Source organism: Podarcis filfolensis, assembly GCF_964270895.1.
Source record: "Podarcis filfolensis genome assembly, chromosome: 2".
NCBI lineage: Eukaryota > Metazoa > Chordata > Lepidosauria > Squamata > Lacertidae > Podarcis > Podarcis filfolensis.
In genome coordinates this window covers 90,782,472-90,796,800 of record NC_139605.1, presented here as the reverse complement: position 1 = coordinate 90,796,800, position 14,329 = coordinate 90,782,472, and the positions used below count along the sequence as shown (strand labels likewise).

The 14,329-nt window shown below is 42.6% G+C and overlaps 1 protein-coding gene across 1 annotated transcript in view; it reads right to left on the bottom strand.

Moving 5' to 3' along the window:
* Positions 1-398: 398 nt before the first annotated feature.
* Positions 399-14,329, bottom strand: part of HID1 (HID1 domain containing) — a 46,114-nt gene continuing 32,183 nt past the window's right edge. Inside the window, exons 12-19 of the mRNA XM_083598135.1 lie at positions 14,025-14,103; positions 11,205-11,369; positions 10,354-10,581; positions 9,544-9,677; positions 7,040-7,120; positions 5,880-5,971; positions 3,974-4,132; positions 399-2,543 (exon numbers count right to left, since the gene is read on the bottom strand). Coding sequence (XP_083454261.1) covers positions 2,480-2,543; positions 3,974-4,132; positions 5,880-5,971; positions 7,040-7,120; positions 9,544-9,677; positions 10,354-10,581; positions 11,205-11,369; positions 14,025-14,103 — 1,002 coding nt within the window. The 3' untranslated portion in view covers positions 399-2,479. The remainder of the gene's footprint in view (positions 2,544-3,973; positions 4,133-5,879; positions 5,972-7,039; positions 7,121-9,543; positions 9,678-10,353; positions 10,582-11,204; positions 11,370-14,024; positions 14,104-14,329) is intronic.

The following is a 14,329-nucleotide window of genomic DNA, read 5'->3' as shown; positions in this document are numbered from 1 at the left end:
GTTTGACATTTTAAATATATGCTTTAAAAAACAGTTGTGTATATTTCGTTGCTTATGAATTTTTAAAATATATTTCTGTTGAACGCTGCTTCAGAAACATTTGTTGGGAAGCAGTTTAAAAATCCTTGAATAAATATGGCACCCAGTTGGAGCCTACATTCACCGTATGGCTTTCTGTTAATCGATGCAAGGAACTGTGCAAATGCTCTGAACTTATCTGTGACATCTCTCTCCAGGTGCTGCTTCCAGTTTAGCAGTTGTGTTGAATCGGGAACTCCTGTGCAGCCATGCCTTTAATGGAAAGTTACATGTTGCAAAGGACGCCAGATCATCATAAATCAAACAGTACCAAACAAGCTCATAAACCTTCTGGAGATACAGACACAGAGGAAAGCCCATTGCGGTGTTTTAAGATAATTTTATCTCTATATGTAAAGCAAATAGTTTACAGTGCAACTCTGATTTTTCATGGAACAAAGAGCAGACCTGCAACACCAACGAATGCAAAAGTCAAGATAAATTCACAAGGACACATTGACACAAAATAAAAAGATGGGGTACTCACAAAAGCGTCTCTGTGTGAAAGGGAATGGGACAGATCAGTGTCTGGTACAGTGTGATACACTCAGCCAGACCCTTGCCAGAGCACTACCAAATCACATTTGAAAAATCAAAGACATTCCAGGGAAAGTATGAACTTCAGTCTGCCAGTGGAGGTGGAAGGTGAGATGAATAGATTAGTTTTGCCAATGAGAAAGGAGTGAGATAAAGGATATTTGTCCTTTAAATTCTTCATCTATTTTCATCTTTTAAATATTTAGAATAAGCTCCAGATAAAACCTAGAATTTGCCAATTCTGTCCAAGTTAGCCTACCCTATCCTGTTTAGGATAACCTAAATTCTTGAGCAAAATAATCAAACCACATTGGTACTATATTCTGCAGATGTAGCCATACATTTCTATGACATCAGTTGCAAATCTTTAACAACCTGGAAGTTTGAGAAAAGCAATCTGTAAGTAAAAAAAACAAACAACCCAGCAAAATGGCCTCCTAATTGCAGAACTTCCAGTTAAGGGTCAGGTGAAAGCTGGCAGAGAGGTGATGACTGCAGAACACATCTCTCATTCCCTATAAGTGAGCAAGAACTACCCATAGTGAACAAAAACTGTGATTCCAAACTGGTGGTGGCCCCTGGACCCTCTGAGAGCCTTCTGGGGAGTCTGAAGAATCTTAGACTCAAGTGGTGATCAGCCAGAAATGGACCTGTCATTCCATGACCATATTTGCAAGAGGATGTTGGCTTGCATCGTAAGATACAAAACTAATTAAACTCATGTTAGCTAACCCAGGTCTAAGCATAAATCTCAAATTCTGAAAATAGAAAACTCACATTCCTCTGTAAGAACACTTTTCAAATTCATGTCGATTCCTCAGAGACACATTCCAAAGGCATGTGGTCTATCAACCAGCCTTTGCCAGTCCCTCATGAATTTTGCTAGGGAGAAATTCCCATTTCCCCCCGCTAACTTTGAATCTATAAATCTATCTTAAGCAACCCAGAACAGAAGCCACACGGCGCAGCTTCTTAAATAATTAAACTTCATTCTAGCAGTCTTACTGCCTACAGTTATCATTAAACACAACAAAACGATTCTCTAAATCCCTGAAAAAGAGCATGGGTCCACCCCTTCCCGCCCTCTCGCCACATGTCCCACGTCAGAACAGCTTTCCCAGAAACAAACACAGTGTGATGCATCTTAGACACACATCCACCATTAAAAGGGACGAAGGACGAGGGAAGAGGAATGTGGATGCTACATTACAGCACCAATACAAAGTAGTTAAGCACATTTTCAGTGACAGGAAAGAAACAACCAGACCCAGAAGATTAACCTGAAGTGACTTAAATAAATAGAACCCCACAGCCACCTAGTAAAAGCTACTACTCCACCCTGGGTAGTTACAATAAAGCAAAACACCAGCAAGGTGGGCAACATAAAAGTGGTGGTAGGATACATTCTTTGGGGGGGGAAACCACAGAGCTACCTTCTGCGGTAGCACTTCCTTCATTGGTCCAGTTTTATATCACTCTTTACATTCAGCATATTTTAAATTGAAAGGCTGAATCTGACCAGGGAATGAAAAGATCGCTTCTCTAGCTAGTCAGGTTCAGAACCCCACCCAGAAGCAGAAGAACAGCATGGTGATATATGGGTTGGTTTTCAGTGCAACCACCCAAAGCTTTCCTTGCACATTCTTCCATCAAAGTTCCCTGGGAGCTGGGGGTGAGGGAAGATTTTTAGGGGGGGTCCTCAGCTTGAAAGTGGCAGGTCAGTAAATGGAGGTGATTGTCCTTTGGATCACTCAGCAGGCAGTGAAATGAAGGAAGAGCTGTGATGAAGAAGCGCACAGCAAGATCCTTGTTTCCAGTGTTCCCCTCTCAACAGGGGCAAGTTCCTCCCTCTCTTCCCCGTTCCTTAGACTCGCTGAATTTCAAACAGCTTTACATCCGTGTCATACCAGATAGGGGGATCCACATTCCTGAAGAGAAACAGAAGTTTGTTTTATTAGGCAAACACAAATCCTGGCGTTTTCCCATCTAGGATAGTTACAATGTTCACAAAACTTCAACAGATTTGCAAGCGCATGAGGTCAACAGACACAAGTTGCTGAGGGCCACACTGTTTGTGATGCTCAGTCACATGTCTTTCCCCAACTATTTCTTCATTATCTTTCTGCTCTACTCAGACTGGAAGCAGCACTCCAGAGTCTCAGACGTATAAAAGTATTCTACATCCACCTGCTTTCTGATCCTTCTAAAATGAAGATGCCAAAGATTTTCTTTCACAAGACAGAACTGTGGAAGATCAGTAGTGGTGAGGCTTCGTAACTCTTTCTCCTCCAAGGCCCCCCCACCTTAAAAAAATCCCACACCCACACTCAAGAAAAATGTTAACAAATCAAAGTGATGCAGATCATCCAAACATATATAACTTGTGTGTACAGTGTAAACTCATTGCTGCAGCTGGCTAAAAGTATATCCTTCCTATGCTGCTTCAACCTCTCAGATCCACTTGTAATCCATATAACAGAGATCGCAAGTACAAGAAACTGTGAAAAGATTTACTTGTCACCATGTCCATGCCTGCAGAAAGTCACACTGGAACAATTATCTCCACCCAGGCAGGGTGGAGATAATAACTTCTACATTATAATAAACTGTCTACCATTTCCTTACTGATATTGTTATAGCAACTGCAAGTTCATTCATGGTAGTATTATTAAACTATTCCATACCACCAGGATGGGCAACCTGTGTTTTAATATACTGTTTAAATCCTGAAATTATCCGTCTTTAGCTGAGAAGGGGAAATATACACAGAGGTCCAGCACCCATGCCCGAGGGTAAAAGATCCAAAAAATGAAATGGCAGCATTTCTTAAAGGTTCAGAACCGAAAGTTGAATAGATGCCTAGGGCTGAGCAGACGCTTATTGTGAAGATAATGGGTAACATGACCCATTATGGATTTTCTCTTAAATTTACTTTCCTGTATCTTAACCCCATACTCCCCATACTATATTTAGTGCATCTGATGAATAATTGTTCTCCCTTTTTATTTCCAATATCTAAACATCATTTTGAATTGCCGTTTTGTTTTCAAATTCTAAGCCCAGTTCAATACTAAATGTACGTTACTCTCAGATGCCGATAAAACCCTGATTACACTTCAAAGTGATCTTACTGAAGATGAAATGTCATTCTCTGTACAGAACCTAACAACATGGCTCATGACAGGGGCTTGGCATCCATTACTTTGTGCAAAATTTAACATTCACAGCATAACTCCAGCTCATGCTTATGAAGGCAGCCTTTAGTACCAACCACTTAACTGAAAACAAGGCAGGCCACTCGTCAGCAACATGCTATCAGTGAAGAAAAATGAATTTGGGTTGTTTTGGGCCGACTTACCTCAAATAAATAACTCCCCACATGTAAGTGCGGAACCACATAGCAGTGCCACAGTTAGCCTGGTATTTGCGGATCAGGATGGGATGAGGAACAGGAAGCAGCCCCACCAATGTGCCATGCTGCAAGAACTTCAGAATCTCAGACTCATCTGTGAGGCCCCTGGAAAAAAGAGAGAACCCTTAAATGGATGCTGCAGAAGAATAAACGTGACCCACAGAGTTTCCTTTTATTGGTGTGCACTCAAGTTCCATGGACAAGGGCAAGATGAAAGGGCATTAGAAATTCTCTAAAACTGCCAGGAATTCCCTGCAGAACATATTGAAGTGTCCAGTTATTTCCTTCAAAATGACACTAGTGTATTGGTCCAAGCTTGATTTTACTATACACTAAGGGGCTAAATTACATACAGCTCTGGAGCTCTGCGTCCGGAGGTCCAAGGCAATGTACTTTTTTGTAAAAGCAGCCACACATTTCCAGTTGAGATCAGGCACAGGGGATGAAGGTACAGTCCTTCCTACAGCTGTGATCTAGACTGCTCCTCTGGAACAGATGTTGCCAACAGGAAGTTCTACTCAGTGGCGTAGCGTGGGTTGTCAGCACCCGGGGCAAGGCAAGTAATTTGCGCCCCCTAACCCGTGGATTTGCGCCCCCTAACCCATGGATTTGCGCCCCCTAACCCATGGATTTGCCCTAACCCCAGATGTTGCGCCCGGTGCGGCCGGCCCCCCCTGCACCCCCCACGCTACGCCACTGGTTCTACTTGTGGGCTAAAAAAAATTAAGTGAACAAGTTCCCCCTCTACAGCCAACAGCCACTCACGTATGAGGGTGATCTGAATGGTGGCCACAGCACATGGGGAAAATCTTAGTCTCCCACCCACCCCACTCCACCCACCCCCCTTGCAGTTCCAGTCTAAAACTGGACCCCGTTTTACAAATTGGGAGTGTAAAACAAAGAGTTCCAACGTGACATGCAGTTTTGGTCCAGTGAAGAATGTCAACTTTGCTAATAAATATCTTCAGTTAGGACAAAGAACACCGAAGAGTTTTACCCACACATTTACAGGTATCTTTTTTCTGATTGGTATAATAGTAATAATAATAATAATAATAATAATAATAATAATAATAATAATAATAATTTATTTATACCCCAGCCACTCTGGGCGGCTTCCAACCAAATATTAAAATACAGTAATACATCAAACATTAAAAGCTTCCCTAAACAGGGCTGCCTTCAGATGTCTTCTAAAAGTCTGGTAGTTGTTGTTCTCCTTGACATCTGGTGGGAGGGTGTTCCAGAGATCTTCAGAGAACACCCTTGAGTTGCTGCTGGCTAATTTTAATGGTGACCATGCTGATGTTATTGTGGGTATAGGATTTCTTATTATTATCGGAACCATAGTGTATGATTAGTTTTAGTGTTTGTTGTTGTGTGACTATTTTTTTAATGGAAAGTTTGTATTAGAACTGTATCTCTCACTGCAATTCGCGTTAAGACCTGCATAAGGTGATGAACAAATGAAATTTATTGTATTACCACAGTTAAAAGAATTTAGCAAGAAGATGTTCCCGCCATGCATTAGGTAAACGACAACAACAAACTCTTGAGGGGAAGGTTTGCATGTGCAAGCTCGTAACAGATCTTTGAATAGCCTCAAAGCTGGGCTTTGCACAAGTGCAGAGCCCCATACATTGAGTCAATAAAGATAGACTTCTTTCTGATGATTGGGACAGGATGTACTTTGGGTAATTATTGCCAAATTTGATATTACCCAAACTCCTATAGAAAAGTGAGCAGAGGGCATGTCCTGATCATCACAGTAGTGACTTCTTTATAATTCATATCACTTTACAACTCCCCTCTGGCCCCGCCCCCAAATATTCAAAGGACCACAGACACTTACTTGTCAATGCAAATCTTCTCTACCTGGGGGACCAAGACCTGTAAAAGCCTCATGATTGTCTGTAGGGGCAGCTTTGACTTCCAAGATACTACCTACAAAGAAAAGGAGTAGAAGATAAAACTCAGAGAGCGTACAGATGAACATATTCATGTAGAATATGTCAAGTATATCAAACTAGGCTGTCCTTAACAGGAACACTAGGAACATTAGAGTATGCACCTACAAAAGGAACTTCCAAGTCCCCCCCCCCCCCGCCCATGCCACAAGAACATAGGCAGGGGTTCTGTGAATGCTTTATTAATTATTTTCTATAAGAGAATTAAGTCTTCAAACACAACCACACAAGCTCTGAACACTGTAGGTTTCTGCAAAAAGAGTACAGTGGTACCTTGGTTCCCGAACAGCTTAGCTGACGAACAAATTGGCTCCTGAATGCCTCAAACCCAGAAGTAAGTGTTCCGGTTTGCGAACATTTTTCGGAAGCTGAACATCCGTTTCTGCTGTCGGCATTGTTTCCGAAGCCGTGCCTTGGTTTTTGAACATTATGGAAGTCGAATGGACTTCCAGAACGGATTGAGTTCAAGAACCAAGGTACCACTGTACTCTGTCCCTACAGAGACAGAGGAAGCCACAGGCCACCCCAGCGATAAATCCTCTTGTCATTTAGTATGAACACACAGCAACCCACCCTTCCACAGACAGAAAGAATCACGTAGACTTAAAAGCTAAGAAAGACTGCTTAACTATTAATAATTTTGATATTAAAAGCTTTTTATCGCATGTAGTTCATTATAATCCCTGCTTCATTAGGCAATGATGGGAGCAATGGAGCTGGACCAGAAACTATAGTGACCCCTAATGAGGGATGAAAAGTGTAGCACCTGCTTGCTGTTCTTTGCAGTGCCTCTCTGCTCAGGTCCAGGTGGCAGGAGAATGCTGCTTCATCACTTTGGAACAAGCACACATCCTCCCCCCCCCCCCCCAATGCATCACACTTGCTGTAAAAAGGGCTCAGGGTGGGCATCTGCTCTAATGCACATAGCATTTTACTTAATCACCGCCTGTTTACTTTAACTGACTAAGAGCAGCCCCAGTTCAGCTCCTGCTGAATCAATAGGGAGTGCGAGAAAAAGGAATCATGGAGCACAGGCTCCTCTCACCCATTCAGGAGTTGGATTCCACTGCCCAACTGAGGATGCACTGGACTGACGCCGTCGCTCTCGCCGGGGCTGCAATGATTCCTAAGAAAAATGGACACAACCGTATCGCTCACCAACTCATCTAAACCACACTGCTGCCTGACTAATGCAAATATTACTTAGATGCCGGTCAAGTGGGAGAATAAAGCATGAAAAGTAAGTACAGTACATGAGAAAGACTAGGGGGGAGGGGAGCAAATGCAAATTTCCCCAACATATTCCTTTTCATTAATTTTGGGGGTTTTTTTACTGCAGTTTTTCGCATTTGGAGGTTAGCCATTCCAGATGGGCATAGCAATCTATGCCCCTGATTTGCTGTGCTGAAGAGGGTTTGGAAGAGGTAGAAATCTGCTGGCCTCCGCCAGAGGAGGAGCTCAACCAGCAAGACGTGCCCCAGTGTACTCCCTCAAACTGAGTGCAGAATCTATTCCTGGTGGTATTGCTACAAGCAGAAGCCAGCAGAAATTCTAGAAACAGGGCATGGGGTGGGTGGGGAGGGGGAGAGAGCTGAGCTGGCACAGGATCCAGCAGATCCTGAACCAGCCCTGCTACTGTTATAGAAACAGGCCCAATCTAGACCTCTTCTCAGTGCCAATCTGTGAGCTGGCACAGCACCCCCACTTTCTGCCTTAGATGGTGTGGGCAGTGGGACTGTGGATGCATTCAGCTCTCACCTCTCTTGACCAAGGGCTTGTATTCTTCACCTCTAAGGTCAAGAAATCTAGCAGCTGTGTGCATCATGGATAGTCACTGACTATACTGAACCAAATTTGTTAACAGGAGACCTTCAGCTCATATCATTTCCTGTGTGGTCGTAGGGCCTTTGTGCTGGACATCAGACCACTCTACACTTAAGCCCCAATAAAAGCTGCAGGACAAAGCTGCAGTGTAGCATCCACTTCCAGGTACGTCTAAGTGGGCAGTTGCAAAAACTCCTCACTGATACCATTCATCTCTGGAAACACTATACTGAGCTCTAAACCAACAGAAGTGTAATGCTGTGTTATGTACTGAGTTGTTTTTTATCTGGAAGCAAACAAGGTACAAGATGATCTGGCTCTCTATCTTTTTTGCCTCCAGGATTTATTTATTGTCGCCATAAAGTGATAACACAATCCAGCGTTATTTACAGGCACATTAACTTTATGGTATGTAGACTCCCGGACACCCCCAATAAAGTTTCCACAAATCAATCCATGAAAATACCTGTTTGGGGCCCCTGTTTATGCCCTCCCCCATCCCCAGAGCATGAGAACCGTAACCCTGTCATCAGCAAATGTCCACAAAACTGATGTTTTAAGAGCAGCATAATTCTATTCGATCTACACAGCAGTGTGTTAAACGGAGATACTTGCTAGATTTGTCCTGCTGATAAAAGAATTACTCGGGTTTAAAGTATGGATCTGAAACGCCACCAACTTCTCTGTAGATGAGAAAAAGGCAGACTCCTAACTGCAATATGTAAGAAACCCATTTTGGATCACCTCATTTTCTACACACACACACACACACACACACACACACACACACAAGCACTTTACCAAATGTGCTTTAGTGGATTTAATGCCAAGGGCAACAGGGTCCTTGAACTGCATCAAGGATAGCACTAGATCAGTGGATCCCAAACTCCCCCCACCCCCAGACCACTTGAAAATGGCTGAGAGACTTAATGGACCACTTAATGATTTTTCTTGCTGTAGAAATTGTAATGTGCTATGCTAGATACTGTATGGTTTCCTCAATGGTGTTTTCATTGCTTCTTTTATTTCTTCTATGCCATATTAAAATTTTAATTCTATGCAATTCAAATTATAATGCAATCATAGAATGGTAGAGTTGGAAGCTACCCTCAAGGGTCATCTTGTAAAATCCCCTGCAATGCAGGCATCTCAACTAGATCATCCATGACCAATGGCCATCCAACCTCTCCTTTAAAAACTCCACAAAGGAGAGTCCACCGTTGTTGTTTTTGTACAATAAAATACAATATAAGAAATAATAGGTGCAACAACAATACCATTAAATATCATTAAGAATGTTTAAGAAGATGGAAGTCTCGTCCCTTCAACCACAAACAGACATACCATCTGAATGAAGCTCATGGTTGTAGGACCATACAGTGGTACCTCAGGTTACAAACACTTCAGGTTACAGACCCCGCTAACCCAGAAATAGTACCTCAGGTTAAGAACTTTGCTTCAGGATGGGAACAGAAATCGTGCTCCGGCGGCGCGGCAGCAGCAGGAGGCCCCGTTAGCTAAAGTGGTACCTCAGGTTAAGAACAGTTTCAGGTTAAGAACGGACCTCCAGAACGAATTAAGTTCTTAACCAGAGGTACCAGTGTAGTTTGAGAACTCCTACCCTAGATATTGTTATTCAGTACCTGTATTACAACTACTAGCTATGCAAGTTTAGACAATAATAATCAGAATGTGTCCAAGCACAAGAGCAACATGTAGCCGTACCCCACTCCAAGATTCTGTATCACTGATAACGCCAGGGGGGTTGCCTTGTGCTGCAGACTGCGCAGACTCTGGCTCCAGGGAGCGCATCGTCCCATCTTCAGACACCTGGGCTTTCTCAGTGAGCTTGTCAATACCTGAATTTGGAAGACAGCATTAAGAGGAAACCAAGCAAGGCTCGGAGGAGGTCAACAATATAACTTTGACCAAATGATGCAACTCCCAGTACTTGCCTCTCTGTTAAGTACATTCTTCTTGCTTATGTTTAAACCGACATTATCAAGACATGTAAATCTGACATCTGTTTTAACACGCAATTGTATTTTATAATGTATATTTTTTTAACTGTCGGTTTTGTTTTGAAAATTTTAAGGCTAACATCTGATTTTATCGGTAATTTTAATGTTATATAAATCTTGCTAGATAATTTCCCACCAATTTTTCAAAGCAGAAAGCACCTCTTTCTAGAAAAAGGAGAACTATGATGGGGGCGGGGTAGGGAAGTACCCCGGTAACTGAATTAAGCTTAGGGACTAGGAAACCAAGAAGTGAACATCTGATCGTTTGTGGGTAGCTACAAAACAGCCCGGTTCAAATGAGGGTTCTATGGCAATATCCTGGCTGACAATATCCTGGCAATGGTTCTATGACAATATCCTGGCTGACAAAGCCATTTCATAACACGGAGCTTAAGTTCTTTCCCTAAATAATCTTCATCATCAGGAAAGATGTCGAAGATTGATCCAATTCATCATCTTGAACTGAACTCACATTTTATTTAAGCAACTATACAACAATAAAGGTTAGACTGACCTGGAGTTGCTACCAAGCTGGCCTTTAGCGTCCCGGGCTCAGCAGGTGCAGCCGGTCGAGATCCTTCCATGGACATTCCGTCCTGAGAGTTGGTGCGAGATATAGGTTCGGGAGCTTTCTTTTTGCGCTGCAAAGCTCTCTGGATGGACTGCAAGTCAGTAGGCAGATTGGCCAACTGATGGAACACATTTCGCTTGCGGATAATGGCATAGACCAAGTTGGAATTGCCTAGGAAATCACAGCAGCAGAAGGGAGAAAAAACATGATTAAGTAATTTTATTTGCAGTGAAAAAGACCTACAAATAAGCCTGGGAGGCTGTATGCTACTTACAGTCCTGTATCAAGAACACCTTTCCTTACCTTCTCCTATCTTACCGCTAGGAAAATAAATTAGTCCACAAAGCAAAAGCACAGTTCTTGAGTTGTTTACAGGGTACCCAATTGGCAATGCTAAGAAATTACTTAAGATCAATAACAGAGGAGAAGGAAGTGGGAGCCTAGTGAGCAGAATGCAGGATCTGGACTTGAATTTGCTTTCTTGCTTGGCTACCAAGTTACTGAGACTTTGGCCTAGTTGCTGCTCTCAGCCTTAGTGCCCAGTGCATAAAATGGAAACTATAGTGACATGGATCAAAAGCAGTGTTAGAAACTGGGATAGAAAAGATGGAAGCCAAATGACTTCTGGGACCTGGGTTGTGGGTGCCAAAACAGAATGTCTAGTTGCCATGGGGGGGAGGGGGGACCGACAACACTTTTTATTATGACTGTGCTTAGAGTAATACATTTTCTTCATTCTTGGCATGTCATCAGAAAGGGGTATTGGGCCGGCTTATTGTTTAGCAGCTACTCACCATCAAACTGATATTGAATGATATTATTGAAAACTTCCAGCAAAAAGAAGACAAGGTGGTGGTTCTGGACACTGGAGAAGAGGAACCAGGTGGTTGAAAAAGCTTCCAACAAGTGCAGCAGTTTGTTAGCAGCTACCATGGAAAGAGACTTCAAGTACGGAGATACTGGAAGAAGGGGGGAAAAATTAGGGTGACAGTAATTCCCTTTATGATTGCTTACCTTCAGCATACATGGCACTTTAACACACACACAGAGAGAGAGAGAGAGAGAAGAGAGAGAGAGAGAGAGAGAGAGAGAGAGAGAGAGAGAGAAAGAAAGAAAGAAAGAAAGAAAGAAAGAAAGAAAGAAAGAAAGAATTATCTAAATTTTAACAGTGGGGAAGGTGCATGGGGCAGGTAAAGCCAGCAGAGGATGGATGTGAACAAATGTTATTATACATCCTAAATTACTGCAGGAGGTGAGGATTAAACCAAAGGCTTCACAGTAGGGGTGAGTTTTGGGAAGGGACCTATTTACTAGTTCACTCAGTCTTTTGTGATGTTTGAGTCATGGTTGTAACAGGGAGCAATGTAATACCTTAAATAAAAATAAATAAGTTTACATCTAATTCTAGGAAAAGGTGAAGCAGGAAACTTTGTTGAAGTTTGCCTCATATCTTGAAAACTAGTTTAGGGGTTTTATGTATGTTCCATAAAGGGAAAGGCAAACTGCAGTGCCTCGTTACACAGGGTTCCATAGCTGTTACCTTCAGAATTAGGAGATACGTGCTCCATATGGGGCCTTGTAAAATAAAGGAAATCTGATCAGACACTACCTTATTGTGTTTTAAAAATTTGTTAAAATGGTTAATATATTTGGAACAAAATCCTGTAACAGGATACAAGAGCTAGTAAAGAAAAATTAAGTCAATTATGAAAAGGCAGCTCCAAAAAATGCTACAGGTTTCCCTTAATATGAAACAAATCTTGATTCTAAGTGACTGCATATTGTTAGCGAAGGAAGCCAATGCCATCTACTGCAGTGGAGACGGTATTGCGCCATTTCCTCAGCTCCACATAAAATTCCTTCAATGCTTATTGTACAGATTGACACAAACTAGGTTGTGCCTCAAACGAGAGTAAGAAAAATGCACAAAATAACTCAATGAACATTTCCCAACCGTTGCACTCACAATGGTCTTCTCCGACTGAGTTTAAGGAACTAGAATGAAGATTTCCAGAAATAACATCTGCATATATTGGGTGCCATCCAACTAAACAGTTCCACTAGTGCAAGCTCTTTTGGCTGCACAACATAACTTCCCCTCCCTCTTCTCTCGCCATGAAGCTGATTTAAGGGGACACAGAAGAGGGAAGGGAAGGTTAGCTCCACCACATGCCAAAACCCAACAATCTGTTTTGCAGGATACCAGCAGCTGTCTGTTCCTTCAGATGTCAAGAGAAACGCTGCTGGACTATTATACTACCAAAGGTTTCTTTTGTGGGGAGGTTGTTGATTTAAACATGTTGTTGTTTAGTCGTTTAGTCGTGTCCGACTCTTCGTGACCCCCTGGACCAGAGCACGCCAGGCACTTCTGTCTTCCACTGTCTCCCGCAGTTTGGTCAGACTCATGTTTGTAGCTTCGAGAACACTGTCCAACCATCTCGTCCTCTGTCGTCCCCTTCTCCTTGTGCCCTCAATCTTTCCCAACATCAGGGTCTTTTCCAGGGAGTCTTCTCTTCTCATGAGGTGGCCAAAGTATTGGAGCCTCAGCTTCACGATCTGTCCTTCCAGTGAGAACTCAGGGCTAATTTCCTTAAGAATGGATGTGTTTGATCTTCTTGCAGTCCATGGGACTCTCAAGAGTCTCCTCCAGCACCATAATTCAAAAGCATCAATTCTTCAGCGATCAGCCTTCTTTATGGTCCAGCTCTCACTTCCATACATCACTACTGGGAAAACCATGGCTTTAACTATACGGACCTTTGTTGACAAGGTGATGTCTCTGCTTTTTAAGATGCTGTCTAGGTTTGCCATCGCCTTTCTCCCAAGGAGCAGGCGTCTTTTAATTTCGTGACTGCTGTCACCATCTGCAGTGATCATGGAGCCCAAGAAAGTAAAATCTCTCACTGCCTCCATTTCTTCCCCTTCTATTTGCCAGGAGGTGATGGGCCCAGTGGCCATGATCTTTGTTTTCTTGATGTTGAGCTTCAGACCATATTTTGCGCTCTCCTCTTTCACGGTCATTAAAAGGTTCTGTAATTCCTCCTCACTTTCTGCCGTCAAGGTTATTTAATCTGCATATCTGTGGTTGTTGATATTTCTTCCGGCAATCTTAATTCCGGCTTGGGATTCATCCAGCCCAGCCTTTCGCATGATGAATTCTGCATATAAGTTAAATAAGCAGGGAGACAATATACAGCCTTGCCGTACTCCTTTCCCAATTTTGAACCAATCAGTTGTTCCATATCCAGTTCTAACTGTAGCTTCTTGTCCCACATAGAGATTTCTCAGGAGACAGATAAGGTGATCAGGCACTCCCATTTCTTTAAGAACTTGCCATAGTTTGCTGTGGTCGACACAGTCAAAGGCTTTTGCATAGACAATGAAGCAAAAGTAGATGTCTTTCTGGAACTCTCTAGCTTTCTCCATAATCCAGCGCATGTTTGCAATTTGGTCTCTGGTTCCTCTGCCTCTTCTAAATCCAGCTTGCACTTCTGGGAGTTCTCGGTCCATATACTGCTTGAACCTTCCTTGTAGAATTTTAAGCATTTAATTCTTTAAACATAAATCTCCATAACTAAGTAAGCATTTCAATACAGTTCACTCTGGCAACTTACCATTCACAATGATAGTAAGGAGGCAGTCAAAGAGGGGCTGCAGCCTCTGGTGCCCACTGGTGATGATCTTATGAAAGACCTGGAACACAGAATGAAAGTGGCAATGAACAGGTGCAGACAGAATTATCATGTTACTCCTGTGCTGGCTGTTGCCACCACTGAAGAGCAAATGTAGCATGTGAAATTCTATAAGTTGACCATGAAGCAGTTCACAAAATTCCTGCCCATTTCTCCTAAAATACAATATTTCTGATTAGCAAGACACGGGGCTCATATACACTTCCACTCGTCCTGTGTTTTCTAGG